This window comes from Myxine glutinosa, chromosome 4 (genome assembly GCF_964187855.1).
Source record: "Myxine glutinosa chromosome 4, kmMyxGlut1.1, whole genome shotgun sequence".
Lineage (NCBI taxonomy): Eukaryota > Metazoa > Chordata > Myxini > Myxiniformes > Myxinidae > Myxine > Myxine glutinosa.
The window spans coordinates 48,244,946-48,264,124 of record NC_136264.1 but is presented as its reverse complement, the minus strand read 5'-3'; the positions used below and the strand labels follow the sequence as shown (position 1 = coordinate 48,264,124).

Here is a 19,179-nt window from a genome sequence, read left to right as displayed (position 1 = left end):
TCGACTTCAAAAAAAAAGAAAAAAAAAAAGACGATTTTCGAGGGAAAATCTGCGAAAATCTGCGTCTGATCTGCGTTGCCGATGCGGCTTAGGGGATAGTCGTGCTGCTTGCGGAACTTGATCACGAACTTCTGAAAATTAGCAGTCTTCTCTGCTATGTCATCAGGGAGAATCTGTGCGATGTGGGTTCGCCGGCGAATGGAAAGGCCATGACGACCCATGAACCTGTACGCCCAAGACGTACTGGCCGTGAAGTCATCGACCCCTGTTTCCCTGGCGATGAGTCGGGCCTGGAGCCGCAACGCTAGTGTCGCGATGGCGTGTCCCTCGGCTCGCTTCTCTCTCACCCACATTAGCAGTCTCTCCTCCAAGGCCGGCCACTGGGCTGCTTTGCCCCTCATCGCCTTCTTCTTCTTTGGCATCGTCTCCAGCGTCTGCTTGTTAGTCCGCCAGCGTCTAATGACGGACTCGTCGATTCCGAAGTGTCGGCTGGGCGCCCGATTACTAAACTCTTCTGCAAACCTGCAGGCACGGAGCTTGAAAGCTGCTGTGAATGATCGCGGTGCCATCTCGTGGTCTTGGTCAGGATAGAAGCGAATGGTGAAGCTTGGTCTTGGTCAGGATAGAAGCGAATGGTGAATCTTGGTCTTGATAGCTCCAACAGGATAGAACGAATGGTGAAACTCCCCGTTGACCTCTCCGTTTTATACATTCGCCCAGCCCATGCGGCGGCATCAAAGCCGACTTCAATAGGTTTATACCACGGCGTTGGTTAGACAATAAGTACGTCATAATGTCCCATCCAAAACATCCTGTTTACCATGTTGACGCTTTTGTTTTGTGACTTAATCCTGTCTTTATTTAGCACACTCTATTCACTATGTGACCTGTCATTCAAAGAGGACTAGTGAAAGTACACATTTTCACAAACACGCATAGAAGAATCAAATATTACAAACTTCAAACTTTCTTGTATTTTGACTGGCAGCAGTAATCGGCGTTGAACCTACCTTAGTAACGTAATTGACGATCATTCATCATTGTATCCCCGCAACCCCAAAGTAATATAAAGATTACGTCCCGTTGATATGAGTTTTTCAATGCACAAATTTTTCTGTTACTGTGTATCAACCGCACCCCCTTTTTTAGGGTTTTCCCGTCGGTAAAAAACCGCGGTCGATACGCCGGAAAATACGGTATATATATTTTTCCCTTCGATCCCGACAAGTGCCCCAGCCCCCACTGATGAGAAACATCCCCATAACATGATGCTGCCACCACCATGCTTCATTGCTTCACAGTAGCGATGGTGTTCTTTGTGGGATGTGCTGTTTTGGGTTTGCACCAAACTTAACATTTTGCATTTTGGCCAAAAAGCTCCATCTTGGTTTCGTCAGACCACAAAACTTTCCATCAGACCACACATGGCGAAGAATCTCCAGTGTGGTTTTTTTGCATACCTCAAACGAGACTGAAGGTGGGCTTTTTGTGAGTATTGGTTTCCTTATTGCCACAGACCATACATGCCAGACTTGTGGAGTGCTTGGGATATTGTTGTCACATGCACACAGTGATCAGTCTTCGCCATAACGTCCTGTAGCTCTTTCAAAGGTGTCATTGGCCTCTTGGTGGCCTCTCTCAGTAAGCTCAGTGGCTGTGCTCGTTGTGTGGCTCGTCAGTATGTGTGTGTGTGTGTGTGTGTGTGTGTGTGTGTGTCAACTCCATTACGAGCCTTAGCTCAAGTATTTTTTTTAAAAAGTGTTTCATCAAAAAAAAACAGTGTCTTACTTGCTATATCTAAATTATTTAATCAGTATAAAGTTAATGTGGCAGTCCCACCTGCTAAATATTACTTCATTTTACCACAAACAATACTTGCAAAACAAAAAATAAATAGCACCGCAAAGCGGGCGTAACCCCTCAGCCCATGCATGGTGAAAGGAAGCATTGATGATAATTTGTTATTTGAAGCCAAGTTGTAAACCGAGTAGGATTTTGCAGTAAAAAAAAATTTCGCCCATGAACCCATGAACCCATTTCTCGCCCATGAACCTTTCTCTACTCAACCCCAACACACACTGCAAAAATGGATTTAATCGGACAAGCCATTCTGCTCGAAATTGACGGAAACCAATTTCAAGATGGCTGCCGTGGCGGCCATATTGAAAATCGCAGCGCGCCCATTTTCGAAAGGCACTTTCCTCTACTCAACCCCAAAACACACTGCAAACATGGATTTAATCGGACAAGCCGTTATGCTCGAAATTGACGGAAACCAATTTCAAGATTGCTACCGTGGAGGCCATATTGAAAATCGCAGCGCGCCCATTTTCGAAAAGAACCTTCCCCTACTCAACCCCAACACACACTGCAAAAATGAATTTAATCGGACAAGCCGTTTTCCTTGAAATTGACGGAAACCAAAAGTTGACGGACGTCCGGTTGCCCGCCCGTGACGACAATACCCCTTCGCCCAATTTGGGCTGAGGGGTGACAATGCGTGTTTTTCCACAGCTCCAAACTTCCACTAGTACTCGCTCCACTTTTCAAGCTCAAATTCGAGACCCTAAGATCTTAATCAAAGCATCTTAACCGTTAAGCCAACACCAGGCTTCGACTGAGCATTGAAGCTGGGGATTGTAAGAGGGGAGAACTCTTTTTTTTTGCAATGACTAATAACATGAAACAAACCGTGCAGAGAGTCAAAAGGTCATACGACCTTGGACCGTCAACAACTTAAAACAACAGACAACAACAAAAAGATGCACCACAGCATAAGCAGATGAAATGCAGAAGGGTGGGAACAGGATTATGTAAACAAGACAAGAAAATGATAGGCAGTGTATAACGATATGTAACCAACAAGAGGGCATTCAAAAGTTCATAGGCACCTGTTTGGCTGTGTATCCCCCACCAACAGCTGAGCCAATGATGAGGTAGCGCAAACGGAGTAGACGTGTTGCAAAGCGGGCCAGGATGAACGTGCGGACCGGTTGGAAGGTGGCTGACTGGCGTAGAACCATCCGAGGGAGCGAAAGAACCGAGAAGCGACGCAAGTGGCACCTGTGATGTCTGGCATGTATGAACACTGGCAAAAATTGTGAGTATCTGCCACTGTACACAGTCAACCTGCCACAAACACATTACATTGGTGATGACATATATCCGTCGCAATCTGTGTGTCAATAACAATTTTGTATTAGGGAAAAAACACATATGTGGGTACACACAAACACACACATACACATATACATACATACACACGTATACACACACACACGTATACACACACACGTATACACACACACGTATACACACACACACACACATATATATATATACACACGCGTATATACACACGTATATACATACACACACACGTATATACGTGTATATATACGTGTCTATAATTATAAAAAAGACCCCTTTATATACACACACACACACACACACACACACACACACACACACACACACACACACACACACACACACACACACGTATACACACACACGTATACACACACACGTATATATACACACACACACACGTATATATACACACACACACACGTATATATACACACACACACGTATATATATATATATACACACACACACACACACACACACACACACACACACACACACACACACACACACACACACACACACACGTATATATATACACACACACACACACACACACACACACACACACACACACACACACACACACACACACACACACACACACACCTAGGAGGATCTCATGACGGCCACAAACCGTTACATCATCACCATCATAACATCAAGTCAAGCTCAGTAACAAAAGTCAAATCTTGGAAGGAAAGTAGTTTTACAAATCCTGGACGTGAATTCCAAGTGCAAAGACCAATAACTTCAAGCACACCATGTACGTAGGATGGCAAAAGGTCATGCGACCTTGGACCGTCTCCGCGTTAACATATGATATAGGCCTACAGTGTCGAGTTCACATTAAAAATAAAAGGTCAATTTAACGAGCACCTCATTTGGTGAGTCCCAGGTAAGAGAGCAAAACAACGATGAATGGAGTTAAAACCCCGAATTCTCCCCATTTTTCATTCTCTCACAAGGCACTTACAATAACGGGTATGTGATTACAATTTCGGATGCTTACCGACGACGTCTGTACAAGGCACGGAGCATGGTGCCCAGATTGAGAACCGTAAAACACGAGACTTTTGCGTTACCCAAACCTTCAACAACCGGGCACCACTTCCGGGTAAACGGGAAGCCAGGGAGGAAATACATTTACTCTGAGGAATGAAAGATTCAATTTCCACGATCTGTTTGGAGATTTGTAAAGGGATTCCTAAGAGAAACTATTCCCTAAAATGATTTTTGTTTCTACAAAAGTGATACTGACCTCGAAAGGAAAGAACGCCAAGGAACGTTGGAATCAACCGAGCTAACGAAACGCTATGAGACACCCTTTTGGTGACTTTGGGCGCGCTTGGTGAAAATGTTCAATCACTGAGTGCGTTGAACTTCAGGGTGAATATGGGGAATGATGGAGTGTATGTATGCCTGACCTCTCCAATATATTATTGGGTAAAATTCCAGGGGCATAAAAAAGACCCTTTTATATAAGGGTATGTGCCATGTGGCAAAGTATAGAAAAGATGGGACATTCCATAAATGAATAAATAAATAAAACAAAAACAAACCCACCGTTTAGAGGCCATTTTTCCCCGCAAAGCGGGGGTTGGCCTTTTCGGGAACCGTGGTTGTTGTTGTTTTTTTTGGTCCCCTTTTTGAAGCAATGTTTTACGGCCGGATGCCCTTCCTGCCGCCAACCCTGTTTGTCGCCTTTTACGACAAACAGGGAATTACCAGTGAACTGGTCCTCAATTTGCCGACCTCGGAAGGATGACAGGCTGAGTCAACCCCCCTGGCGTTAATTCAGCGATCGACCGGGATTCAAACCCAGGATCCTTGGATCCTAAGCTGGCATCCTAGCCGCTAGCCCAACACCAAAAAAATACCAAACAATACAAAACAAGGGCCATTCAAAAAATCTCGTGTGCATGCTGGACTACCCTTGTGTACTGAGGAGGAACCAAGTAATGCTCTAGAAAAGTTAATATAAAGGGGTGCCGATTTGATTCATACAGCTGGGTGAAGAAGTAAATTTATTTTATTTGCCAGATGTAGGGTGCCCCTTTAATCTTTCTATGAACTTTGCTGGAGCATTCTAGAGCAGGTATGTCTAATGATGTAAAGATTAACTGATTATATTTTGGGGTCAAGAGGTCAAAGGTCAAAGTCTCTAATAGGTCTATAACTTGAGAACGGCTAAACGGATCTAATTCAAACTTGGTACAGGTATGTATAATGATATAAAAGATTAACTCGTTAGACGTTGGGGAGAACGGCTAGAGGGATTTTGCTTGAAGGTCAGATAAGCTAAAGGGATCTAATTTAAAAATTGGTACAGATATGTATTATGATGTAAAGATTAACCGATTCAATGTTGGGGTCAATAGGTGATAGGTCAAAGGTCAAAGTCTGTAATAGGTCTATAACTTGAGATTGGCTAAAGGGATCTAATTTAAAACTTGGTACAGATATGTTTCATGATGTAAAGATTAACCGATTCGATTTTGGGGTCAATAGGTGAAAGGTCAAAGGTCAAAGTCTGTAATAGGTCTATAACTTGAGATTGGCTAAAGGGATCTAATTTAAAACTTGGTACAGATATGTTTCATGATGTAAAGATTAACTGATTAGATTTTGGGGTTCCGAGGTCAAAGGTCAGAGGTCATGTGAGGTAAAAATGTGATAACGTGTGAACAGCTGAAGGAATTTAAATTAAAACTTGGTCCAGGTATGTATAATGATGTAAGCATAAACTGTTTAAATTTTGGAGTTAAGAGGTCAAAGGTCAGAACTCATGTCAGGTAAAAATGTGATAACTTGACAATAGCTGAATGGATTTAAAGCAAACTTGATACAAGTATTATAATGATGCAATAATGTGAGCGGAGGCATATCGGTCGACGTCATGACGTCGAAGAGTGTTGTTCTACGTGTTGTTTCAAGTGATTCTTTACCATTGAGAGATAGTGCGAAAAATAATATAGCACAATATCTCAAAAAGTTGTGGACAGATTCGAAAGAAATTTGGTGGGCAGGTTGGGTGTGTTGCAATTAGGACGAAATGATTAGATTTTGGTGAAGATTCGATTGAGGATCCAGATACGAGAATTGTTAAGCGATTCTTCACCATTCGATGATTGCACCAAAAACGATATATAGCAGGATATTTCAAAACGTTGTGGACGAGTTTTAACAAAACGTGGTGGATGAGTTGGGTAAGTGACGATCACAAGCCAATTAGATTTTGGTTCAGGTCAGAATCCAAATCTGGCCTATCAGTGGGATGGAAAACGTAAACTGTTTAGCCTCCCTTTCAGCAAGCCCAGCTGGGGCCACATGGGTTTTCGTCGGTTAGGTGGGCTGAACGGGACTTGGGCTTACAGTGGGCTTTGAAATGGGTCCCATGTAGTTCCCAGGTGGGCCAAACCAATGTTATTTTCAGAAGTTTTAAAAAATGGCAGCTATTATATCTTCTGTATATTGTATTTCTTAAGAATCATATTAAAATTGAATGCCTGCTGTTATTACCCTGCGCTCGCGAAGCAAAAAGCGGAGTAAAGCATTCAGTTACGTACGTACGTGTGTGCCGTGTCTGCATTTTAGAAATTCATTTTCTCGGCAACAGTTGGTCCGATTGACATGAAATTTTCACCATAGGAGGGCCTCCTCCTGTAGAATATTTTAATGAATATTATGACGTCATAGGTCACATGGTACAGGCGCCATCTTGGAAAAAAGTTACACCTCTATATCCCAAACCGCTCAATGGAAAAAATGGAAACATGGTTCATTGTCAAGTACTCACCATGGGGAATAAGATATGTTGATGATGATGTCATCGGTGCCTTAATGATGACGTCATAATTCGACAAGTATAACACTTGATCTGATCAGTATGAAAAAAAAATTCCTCTGCAACTGTTAGTCCGATTGACACGAAATTTTCAGAATATGAGCGGCTCCTCCTGTGGAATTTTTTAAATGATAATTATGACATCATAGGTCACGTGGTACAGGCGCCATCTTGGAAAAAACGAAAAAAGGTTGCACCTCTATATCTCCGAAACCGCTCCATGGAAAAAAACTGAAACATGGCTCATTGTCAAGTACTCCGCTTGGGGAATAAGATATGTTAATGATGATGTCATCAGTACTTTAATTATGACGTCATAATTCGACAAGTACAACGCTTGATTCAATCAGTATAAATTTTTTTCTCTTCAATTCTTGGTCCGATTGACACGAAATGTTTACCATAGGAGGGCCTCTTCCTGTAGAATATTTCAATGATTATTATGACGTCATAGGTCACGTGGTACAGGCGCCATCTTGGAAAATCTTCGCACTTCTATGTCTCTGAAAGCACTCCATGGAAAAAATTGAGACCTGGCTCATTGTCACCGACTCCCCTTGGGGAATAAGATATGTTAATGATGATATCATTGGTGCCTTCGTTTTGACGTCATAATTCGACAAATACAACACATTCATCCGATCATTATTACATTTTTTTCCAGCAACTGTTGGTCTGATGAACACAAAATTTTCACCATGGGAGCGCCTCCTCCTTTAGAATATTTGAATGATAATCATGCCGTCATCGGTCATGTGTTACAGGCGCCATCTTGGAAAAACGAAAAACGTTGTACCTCTATATCTCCAAAACCGCTCTATGGAAAAAAATTGAAACGTGGCTCATTTTAACTCTTTCACGAGCCTCGATTCAGTATACCAAAAAAAAAAAAAAATTGGAAATAACTCCATATGGGGAATAGGTGTTGTTAATGATGACGTCAATGGTGCCATAATTATGACTTTATAATTCGACAGGGACAACGATTAGTCTGATCAGTTTGAAATGTATTGAGCGTGATCTATGCGACAATTATATTAGAGAATATAAATTTATGATGTCATCGCTCACGTGGTCTGGCAGCCATATTGGACCAAAAAAAAAGAAACGTTCAAAAACAGAATAGTTAGCTCACACCAAGTTGACTGTGCAGGATAAGTATTCTATGAATACCATCTAGTTTTAACTGTGTAAGCTGTTTTTATAACAACAACAAAAAAACAAATTAACCAATACATGCAGGTGTGTCTATATAAGTTAATACACACGAGAATTGATTTCTGTAGTTTGTGAGCGGAGTGACGTCAATGATAATTCGTAGGGAGTGACGTCAAGTCTTCCTGTTATCTCACTTTTTATGCTTCCACCCACGAAGGTGGCTGGAGACATTATGTTTTGGGGTTGTCCATCCGGGCTAAACTTCGTTTTTCTCAGTAACCACATGTCCGATTGAGACGAAATCTTCAGGGTAACAGTGAAACCCATGCAGAATGTTTTTATCATAATTGTGACGTCATAGACTGTGTAAGCTGTTTTTTTTATTCCATATTGTTTATATTGTGTTTATTCCAAGATGGCATCCATTCATTGTCAAGTACTCCCAATGGGGAACAAAAGCATGATAATGATGACATCATAGGGTGAAGTGGTATACCAGCCAGAAATGTTTTAATCGAATTCCTTATCCTAAAAATCTGAAATTGCATGCACATGATCTATGACCCATTTGTATTGAAATATTAAATTTATGACATCATAGGTCACGTGGTTTGGCAGCAATATTGGATTTAACCTAAAACCTTAAAAAAACATCTTCTCCCAAACCATCAAATTGATTGACTCGAAATTTTACATGTGTCATTGACTAGGTATGGCGATTAAAAGATGACCACAAAAGGTCATTGGTCACATGGAGTGGCAGCCATATTGGATTGAAGGAAAATATTAAATAATTATAGCTCTGAAACCGCTTAACCTATGGATGCGAAATTTTAAAGATATGATCTAACACCATTGTTGCATATAGTTTGAAAATTATGACATTGTAGGTCATGTGGTTTGGCAGCCATCTTGGATAGAAAAATGAACCTTATCCGATCAACACGAAACTTCACAAACGTGATCCCCTACCTATCCCCAAACACATATGCAGATTTTACATTTTTAAAGGTCATATGTCACGTGGTGTGGCCGCCATATTAGCTTGAAAGCTGATATTTTTTAAAATCCCTTCTCTGAAACCACTTCACCGATCGATGTGAAACCTGTCATGGCTGGTGAAAATGTGATACTTGAAAACAGTGAAGGGATTTAAATCAAACTTGTTTGTTTTTAGGACAAAATCAAACTTGTTTCAGACCTGGACAAAATCACAGACTGGTCAAGCAAGTGGAACATGTCTTTCAATCCTGACAAATCTCACACTCTCACTACGTCTCTCCGAAAAGATCGTCTGGAAAACCCTCCCATCTAATTTTCTCAACAATCCTCTCCAAGAAGTTCTGTCACTCAAGGTTTTGGGTCTCACTATCTGCCATGATCTTTCCTGGGAAAACCACATTTCAAATCTGGCCTCCAAAGCCAGTCGCCGACTGGGCATCCTCCGTCGTGCGAAGTCCTTCCTTGGCACACCTGAGCTCCTCACCACATACAAGGCTTTCATCCACAGCTCCATGGAATACTGTTCTCCCCTCTTGGCTGATGCTCCTTCCTCACACCTAGCTCGACTTCACGCTGTTGAAACCAAAGCTTTCAGAATCATTGGAATCTCCGGCGATGAAGCTAACTCTGAGGGCCTTTCACTCATTCGTGGCCTGCAGCATGTCTCCCTTGGTCATACATAAAATTTTGTTGTTCTCAGAGAGCCCAATAATCCTTCAATCGTTGAAGAGCCCCCTCTTGTTCCTTGGAGATAGGTGTTTGTTCCATCAGTGGTTCCATGATTGCCTACTGTTACGGATCCCGGATATAGAGGAGTTACTATTCATGTCATTGCTTATTAATGTTTATTCTATTAAAGGTTGTTGTGGTTAAAGGGTTAGAGAGGCTCCGGATAACAGGAGACCGGAAACGGGATAGTGAACCGGAAGAAGAAAAAGACACGAGGTCCGGGAGAAGCGGCGATCTTCCTCTTCTTCGCCCAGCTCCGACGCGAGCGGTGTCGATATTGAGCAGCGTGGGGGGACGCTGCGTTTGAAAGCCCGTCTGGCGAAAGGAGTTACCTGCGCGGGGTAATTACCGATTACACGTCAAGTTGCCGTGGGTTCGTGCACGGAACCAAGCGTCTGGCACAGTTCGCCTCAACGTCTACAAGGACGCGTACGGGTCGCACCTTGGGCCTCGCGTGCTTTGCAAGCCGCGCTTTGCTTTGCCCGCTTGGCTTTGCAAGGAGGTGTGCGCTGCAGCAGCTGTTCCCGGTATGCGACGTGCACGTTTGGAACCCGTCAGCCAGGGGTTCGTTCAACCGCCCGTGTGCGGAGAAGTCGACCTTCACCTTGGTCTGGAGGGGCCCAGAGACATTGTGAGGGACAGTGACCATTGAGGGTTCGTGAGTGGGGAAAGGGGGGAAATTTATGAGATGGCCATCTTAGTAAGATTGTTGATGGATTGTTGATTGCTGATGATGGATGGAGAATATATTATTAAGTAATCCGGATCCTTGGTGTGGGGTTTCTTATTGACTTGAATTATTGTGTCTTTCATATTGATTGCGCTACGAAAGCGTATAAATCAGATATCTTTCTGGCGGGGTCCTCCCACAGTCCGGGGGTCACCAAGACCAGGTAGTTACCGGGAGGACCACGTAACAGAATTGGGGGCTCGTCCAAATTACGATTTGCGGATTCGCAATTGGGTCTACGTCCGGGATCTATAAAATTTTCTAAATTTTAGTCCGGGAAAGAATTCCCAAGAGTGGGAACTTTTCCAACGTTCCCAAAATTGTTTTGCTCTGCCGACAAAACAACAAAAAAAACAAAAAAAAAACAATAGCAATAATAGTAATACTGTTGCTTTTCTATGTTGGAAATTTCTGGGGTGAAGGTTAACAGGTGTTACCAGTAGTCACCATGGCGTTTGTGGCACAGAACTTTGCGGTAACCCCTAGTGAGGCACAGTTCCGAGCATTACTAAAATCGGACCTCTTGAAATTGGCCAAACATTTTAACTTGGAGGTCCGAACTAATTTGAGGAAGGCAGAGTTGCAGACCACGGTGATACAGTCTATGGTGGGATTAGGAACATGGGACGAGTTAGCCTGGGAGTGGCTACCCGAAGAACCAGAAGACGTTGAGCTCCGGAAACTGGAGTTGCAATTACGGAGCCAGGAACGGATCAAAGAAGAGGAAAGGAAAGCAGAAGAGAGGAGAGAAGAGAAACAAGCAGAGGAAAGGAGAGTGGCACGAGAACTCCAGGAAAGGTTAAAAGAAGAAGAAAGGAAAGCAGAAAAGGAAAGAGCAGAAGAAGAAAGGAAAGCAGAAAAGGAAAGAGCAGAAGAAGAAAGGAAAGCAGAAAAGGAAAGAGCAGAAGAGAGGAGAGAAGAGAAACAAGCAGAGGAAAGGAGAGTGGAACGAGAACTCCAGGAAAGGTTAGAAGGGAGAAAAGCAGAGGAGAGGAGAGCTGCCAGGGAACTCGAAGCAGAGGAGAGAAAAGCCGAAAGGGAGTTGAAGGAACGTGATCTGGCGCTTCAGCAAGAAATTAAATTCAAGGAGCTGGATTTAATGAGAGAACGGGGAGAGGTACCACCCTTGCTGACGGGGTCGACACCTAGCCAGAACACATGTGAGGCTGGTTCCACCCTTCAGTGAAAAGGAAGTCACTCAATTTTTTCCACACTTTGAGAAAGTGGCTCGACAGTTAAACTGGCCGGAGGAGGCCTGGACCATACTAGTGCAAAGTGTGCTGGTGGGTAAAGCTCAAGAGATTTATTCGGTGCTACCAATGGACCAATGTGCAGATTATGAGGTATTGAAGAAGCACATCCTCAAAGCCTATGAGTTGGTTCCTGAAGCTTACCGGCAAAAATTCAGGAATGCCAGGAAGAGGGAGAGTGAGACCCATGTGGAGTTTGCCAGAGTGAAAGAAAACATGTTTGATCGGTGGTGTGAGTCGAAAGGAGTCGGGAACGACTTCGAAGCATTGCGTGACCTGATGCTGGTGGAGGAATTTCAACAGTGTGTCCACGAGGACATCAAAGTGTACCTGCAGGAAAAGAAAGTACCAAAGTTGTGGGACGCAGCCACCATGGCAGATGATTATGCCTTAACAGACCGGATAGGGGTCCACACACCTAGCTCCTCGCCTAGACTTCAGCAGGGGAGATATGGAACACCCGGTGCGGAGAACGACAATACATGGCGGCGGCCTCGAGAGGATTATGGGTGACAACGCGGATACCCCAACTTTTCGAAATCAGAGGGCTACGGGCCCAAGACAAACTTATTTCCCGGGGGGCCCGAGGCAGACCACGAGTTTTTCCTCCGGGCCTACTTGCGCCTTTTGCAAAAAACCTGGACACTTGATGTCCAGTTGTTACCTCATGAAAAGGGACAACCCAGAGCGGAGTCCGACTATTACAACTCCGAATGCGATGGCTAGCGTAAGAAATCGCCCACAGAAGAGTTACCAACCATTTATTTATGAGGGGTTTGTCTCACTCGAGGGAGACTTGACTAACCCAAGACCTTTTAGGGTATTGAGGGACACAGGAGCCCATCAATCCTTAATGCTTGAAGGCATTTTGCCATTGTCAAAGAGTACCGCAACTGGTGATAGTGTTCGGTTACAAGGGATCGGTGGCTGTGTTAGTGCCCCACTTCATGTCATCCATTTGGAATCCGATTTGGTGTCAGGACCGGTCACCATCGGTTTACAAGCCATGCTTCCTGTAGAGGGGGTATCTGTGATTATCGGGAATGATTTGGCCGGGGGGCAAATTTATGGTAACCCGAGGGTGGGTAAAGAGCCCCGCAGGGGAAATAACCCCAGCTCGGGATGGCGACAAAAGTTCCAAGTTATTCGTAGAGGGACTGAACTTCAACACAGAGGAAGAAGTTCTGACCTCTGTCTTCAACAGATATGGGCCGCTGGTGGAAGTGCGGGTGGTAAAAGACAGGGAAACGCAACGGTCAAGAGGGTTCGGCTTTGTCACGTTTGCAAGCACAAGAGACGCCAGGGAGGCAGAGAAGAATTGGAATGGTAAGGATTTGGAGGGTCGGACCATAACAGTAGGGAAGGCATTTCGTAGGTGCCGAGAGGTCTACAGAAGAGGACCACTTGGCGGTAGTTTTGGTGTTGGCAGCAGCCGATATTACTATGGAGGCTCCCAGAGTTACGGCATCTCCCGAAAGAATGATTGGCAGAGGACTGGCCGAGAAGGAGACCGCCAGTCAGGGGACTGCTGGGACAAGGGGTCCCACCGTAACTGTTAGGAGTCCGGAGAAGTTGAAGCACTCTATATACGGCGGAGCCGCCGAGCCTGGGCTCCTACACGGGCTAACCGTGAACGCCACGTTCTTAAAAGGCATCCCGGTAGGGAACGTTCCTACACGGACTAACCGTGAACTCCACGTTCTTAAAGGCGTCCATGTAATGAACTTTCCTCCCCAGACTAACCGTGAACCCCACATTCCTTAAGGCGTCCATGTAGTGAGTACTCAGCTGGGCCTCCATCCAAGAGCAACTAGAAGTGGTTGACGCTTGGTCTAGAGGGAATTACCTTGGAATCTCTGGGGGGTTTTGGTGAAAGTTTGTTGCTTTATTTTTGAGATGCGATAATTGTGCCCGGGGGGAACTGATGATTTGGGGTATCGGGTTGGTTTATCAAAGTTGGCCGGCACAGAAAGTTTTCGCGGGGTTCAAACTTTCTTTCTTGAAGGGGGGGAGTGTTACGGATCCCGGATTTAGAGGAGTTACTATTCATGTCATTGCTTATTAATGTTTATTCAATTAAAGGTTGTTGTGGTTAAAGGGTTAGAGAGGCTCCGGATAACAGGAGACCGGAAACGGGATAGTTAACCGGAAGAAGAAAAAGACACGAGGTCCGGGAGAAGCGGCGATCTTCCTCTTCCTCGCCCAGCTCCGACGCGAGCGGTGTCGATATTGAGCAGCGTGGGGGGACGCTGCGTTTGAAAGTCCATCTGGCGAAAGGAGTTACCTGCGCGGGGTAATTACCGATTACACGTCAGGTTGCCGTGGGTTCGTGCACGGAACCAAGCGTCCGGCACAGTTCGCCTCAACGTCTACAAGGACGCATACGGGTCACACCTTGGGCCTCGCGCGCTTTGCAAGCCACGCTTTGCTTTGCCCGCTTGGCTTTGCAAGGAGGTGTGCGCTGCAGCAGCTGTTTCCGGTACGCAACGTGCACGTTTGGAACCCGTCAGCCAGGGGTTCGTTAAACCACCCGTGTGCGGAGAAGTCGACCTTCACCTTGGTCTGGAGGGGCCCAGAGACATTGTGAGGGACAGTGACCATTGAGGGGTCGTGAGTGGGGAAAGGGGGGAAATTTATGAGATGGCCATCTTAGTAAGATTGTTGATGGATTGTTGATTGCTGATGATGGATGGAGAATATATTATTAAGTAATCCGGATCCTTGGTGTGGGGTTTCTTATTGACTTGAGTTATTGTGTCTTTCATATTGATTGCGCTACGAAAGCGTATAAATCAGATATCTTTCTGGCGGGGTCCTCCCACGGTCCAGGGGTCACCAAGACCAGGTAGTTACCGGGAGGACCACGTAACACTACATCCAAAAGGCATCGGCAGGTTGGTGGTCTTTCTGTCTTCTACCGATTCCTCTCCAGCCTAGCTCCCCCAGCTCTCTCTGTGCTCTGTCCCCCAAATATTCCTACAGGTCGCAAAAGATCTGCCAGCAAACCTCTTATGGTTAAACTGCCAAAATCAAGACTCTCTATTCACCTTCACTCTTTCATTCCTCTTTTCTCCCGCCTCTGGAACAAACTCCCTCACTCTCTTCAATCCCACTCCTCCCTCCAGGTCTTTAAAACAGCTGTCCACCACCATCTTCCCTCATCCAAAACCTTGATATTTTCTACCCCCATTAATTCACCCCAGATGCACTTTTTTGAAATTCCAACTTCTTTCCTGGAGGTCCTAGCAGTGTCCATGAGTTTTTTTTACCTCTCCCACCTCCCCCGCCCCCTTCCCATGCCTCTTCCCCCCAAGCCCTCTCCCTCCCACAGATCTCCCGATTCTCTGCTCTCCATCTTGTCTACCACTCCCTTTATCATGTTTTATGTTTTATGTGTCAGTTTGTCTTTTTGTGATCAATGTTAGCGCTTACACGAGCCTCGATCTTGTATACAAAAAAATATTTTAAAAAACTTAAAAAACATGCACTATTCTGGAGTAAATTGAGCTTGTTAAATGTCCAAGTAATTATTGACGGTAAAAAGAAATGGTGATAAAATGTGATATTCAGCCTGTGCCTCTGTGACGTCACCACACAGACAGTGACATCATTGTCCTGTGACATCACAAAGTAGTTTCTTGTCCTGTTCTCGAAGCACAGGTTACTTGTCGCTCTGCACTTTCGGTGCTCATTGTTTTGTGATAGATTATCTGTTGTCTGTCTTTGTGATAGCAATGGCGTGCTCATTTGAATGGGAGGATCTTCAGGTTCGTATACCTGGTTTGTTTACCTGATAATTCGAGATTTTTGTTTCATCTTTGGCACAACTTCGCGTTTCATTAATTATTTGTTTAAACAATTTCTCATTTCTATATTTTGTTGTTGTCATCGTATTTTTGTGATCGGGATTGTGATTGACTCGGCGTGTTTGTGTATTTTCTTTCAGGTCCCATTCCTGAAACGAAGATAACAGCGTTGTTGGGTGAAGGAGACTTTGGACAAGTTTTCTTTGCAAATCAAGTCTCTTCTGGAATCAAAGTACGGCTGAGCATGGTGTTGGAGAGGTTTGGATGTTGCACAGTGAAATACTTTGATTTTTTTTTTTTTTTTTTGTATACAAGATCGAGGCTCGTGAAAGAGCTAACATTAATCACACAAAAAGTCAAACCGACACATAAAACACAAAATAAGGGGAGCGGTAAACAAGATGGGGAGAGAGGGGGAAGGACACAAACACAACATTTGAGAGCAGGCACATCGAGAGAACTGTGGGAGGGAGAAGGCTTGGGGGGAGGCGGGAGATGTATAAAACATATGAACACTGCAAGGATGCAATTTGTCAAAAAGTGGCTCTCCACTTCTGTCCTGAGCTCTGTCCTGAGCTTTGTCCTGAGATGGAAAGAGGGATGGGCAGTTTCACTAGTCTTCTATCTGCTTGCACTCTTCATGATCTCAACAAAAGTGAACATTTCCAATTGAGATTCACACCATTAAAACGTACCGTCGACCAATTGTATCCATGACAACGAAATATCGACAGAAGCTAATGTGACGAAACTCACCCTCGCTAACTCTACCGTATTATTGCCACTACCTATGTTGAGTAAATGGTTGTGACGGTAGCCTCACCTATGCTTTTGTTTGAAACTGTAACCAAATATAGATGTAGGTTCTGAGGGGCGGACGTCATCCAAGTAATATGCGTTACATCAAATGGTCATGTAACATGTGAAGTTTCAAATTCCTCCCTTGAACAGTTTTCAATGTATGCTTAATATGTGCTTTATCAAATGGTCATGTAACATGTGAAGTTTCAAATTCCTCCATTGAACAGTTTTCAATGTATGCTTAATATGCACTTTATCAAATGGTTATGTAACATGTGAAGTTTCAAATTCCTCCCTTGAACAGTTTTCAATGTATGCTTAATATGTGCTTTATCAAATGGTCATGTAACATGTAACATATTGAGCGTACATCGAAAAACGTTCAACAGATTAAATTGCAACTTTACATGTTACATGGCCATTTGATAAAGCGCATATTAAGCGTACATTGAAAACTGTTCAACGGAGGAAATTTAAACTTTACATTTTACATGACCATTTGATAAAGCGCATATTAAGCGTACATTGAAAAATGTTCAACGGAGGAATTTGAAACATCACATGTTACTTGACCATTTGATGAAGCGCATATTAACCATACATTGAAAACTGTTCAACGGAGGAAATGGAAACTTTACATGTTACATGACTATTTTATGAAGCGCATATTAAGCGTTCATTGAAAACTGTTCAATGGAGGAAATTTAAACTTTACATGTTACATGACCATTTGATAAAGCGCATATTAAGCATACATTGAAAAATGTTCAACGGAGGAATTTGAAATATCACATGTTACATGACCATTTGATAAAGCACATATTAAGCATACATTGAAAACTGTTCAAGGGACAAGTACAACATTTGAGAGCAGGGACATCGGGAGATCTGTGGGATGTAGAGGGCTTGGGGGGCTTAGGCGTGCAATGGGGGGTGGGGGTGGAAGAAGTATAAAACACATGAACACTGCTAGGACTTCCAGGGCCGAATGACTAAGATCTGTTACATAACCGCCAACACAGTTCCCCTTTTACCTTGCTTAACTCACCAGCATGGTAAACAAACCTTGGGCGTGAAGATCCAGCCAAAGTTGCGGGTTGCAGACAGCGTCCGTGATCTCTTAGACACGCCATCCTCTCAGAGATATTCAGATGAGACGTCCACCCAAAAAAAAACTATCACAATATCCGAGCAGATAACCCAGTTCCACTGGACTGGTGCAAATAAATTAGTTCCCAACAGAATGTGGCATATTTATGGATTTTGCCAGGAATGTCCTCTGACAGCATAATGGCAAGCTGTGGAAATTCCGCATAATGTAAAATGTGACTTCAATTCCTCAACACCTTTCTTCTTCAAGTCCTCAACCTGCTCCCAGCCCCAAGTCTTTGAACCCCTTCCACAACCCATGTCCTCAAACTCCCTCTCCTAGCTCTCTGCCCCTCACCACAACTCTCTGTCCTTGACCCCCTTTCTTCCTCTAGCCTTGCAACCCCCCTACCCCCAAAAACCTCAACTCCCTTTCCCAACTCTGTCCCTTCTCTGCCCCCACTCCAAAGTCCAACTCTTTGTGTTGCATTTCCCCTTTCTTCTTGAAGTCCTCAACTTGGAGTTGTTGCCGTTGTTTCATATGTAGCCTGTGGCTGCTGGTTGCATCAATTTGTGGGAGCATGGTTATATGTCCATCTGAGGGATGTCACTCACATTGATGAATCACCCAGTCGGCGAAACACCTGGATGACAGTTTATAGCTGGGTATAGATTGGAACCCTGGCTAGACAGGTTGGAGGTGAGTTGCATACCTCGAGGAGTCTAGTCCATTCGGCCAGGCCAGAATAGAGAAAGTGTGAAAAAACAAAATTGAAAGTAATCGTGGCTTTAATAACTTTTTTTTAGGAAGACATCGAGGAAAAACAGAAGAAGGTGACGAAGAAGAAGAAGGAGAAGACAAAAGGCAAAGGAGAAAAACCTTCAGTGTGGAAAAGAGTAAAAAACTTTTTCCATAAACTGAAGGCAAAGGAAGTGCCTGATCAGACCTGCAAAGGATTAAACAATCGCGAATTGTGAGTAAATTGCTGCTTACCGTACTCGTACCTTTACTTGAGTCCTGAGACGAAGAAAACATCCTTTGTATCATCTAGCCTGAGACTCTGGGTTCGATTCCTGACCCGGATACTAACTCTCTAATCGGTGCAGGGTGTTTTATCACATGGCGAGTCGTACTCCCTTAAGATGGACGGTAAGCCGGCTGTCCCATCAGATAGCATCAGTCGGGTGGACGTTAAAGATCCCACGTTTATGTTTTGTGAAGAGTAGGCGAGTTATCGCTGGCATCCTAAATAAATAACTAATCGCCTTATGATGAATGTCAACCCTGACCTGTCGGTTCATGAAAGTTCGATGATCTCGGCCGTTGATGGTTTGATGAACTTGGAAATTTGCACACCCACTGATCATCGGGTAGTGAACGCGATAGTATAATTAATGTTCATATTATATTAATTTATCTAATTATTGCCTAATTAGTTATGCAATATGCTAATTAGTATGTATTCAGACAACATGCTAAAACACTCGGAAGAAATTACCGGCCAATTAATTTACACCATCAGTGTCCTAAGGCATGTAACCCTTATTCACACGTGTTTGTTGTGCATAAATATATGCAGAAAATGCACTTTTTTAGGACACCTTTTTTTTAGGACT

The 19,179-nt window shown here is 43.9% G+C and overlaps 2 protein-coding genes and 1 long non-coding RNA gene across 6 annotated transcripts in view; 1 reads left to right on the top strand and 2 right to left on the bottom strand.

The window, feature by feature from the left end:
- Window positions 1-4,275, bottom strand: part of LOC137424622 (dynamin-like GTPase OPA1, mitochondrial) — a 169,621-nt gene extending 165,346 nt beyond the window's left edge. For 2 of the 4 annotated variants that reach the window (XM_068112259.2, XM_068112261.2), the window contains exons 1-2: window positions 4,163-4,275; window positions 2,892-3,129 (exon numbers count right to left, since the gene is read on the bottom strand). In XM_068112259.2, coding sequence (XP_067968360.1) covers window positions 2,892-3,129; window positions 4,163-4,191 — 267 coding nt within the window. In that variant the 5' untranslated portion in view covers window positions 4,192-4,275. The remainder of the gene's footprint in view (window positions 1-2,891; window positions 3,130-4,162) is intronic. The other 2 variants (XM_068112258.2, XM_068112260.2) reach the window with 1 other exon arrangement.
- Window positions 1-19,179, bottom strand: part of LOC144891596 (uncharacterized) — a 710,104-nt gene that overhangs the window by 188,849 nt on the left and 502,076 nt on the right. The gene's annotated exons all lie outside the window — the stretch shown is intronic.
- On the top strand, window positions 4,516-18,415 carry LOC144891513 (uncharacterized). The gene is made up of 3 exons (XR_013622959.1): window positions 4,516-4,539; window positions 15,813-15,904; window positions 18,370-18,415. It is a non-coding gene; the product is annotated as an uncharacterized LOC144891513 (long non-coding RNA).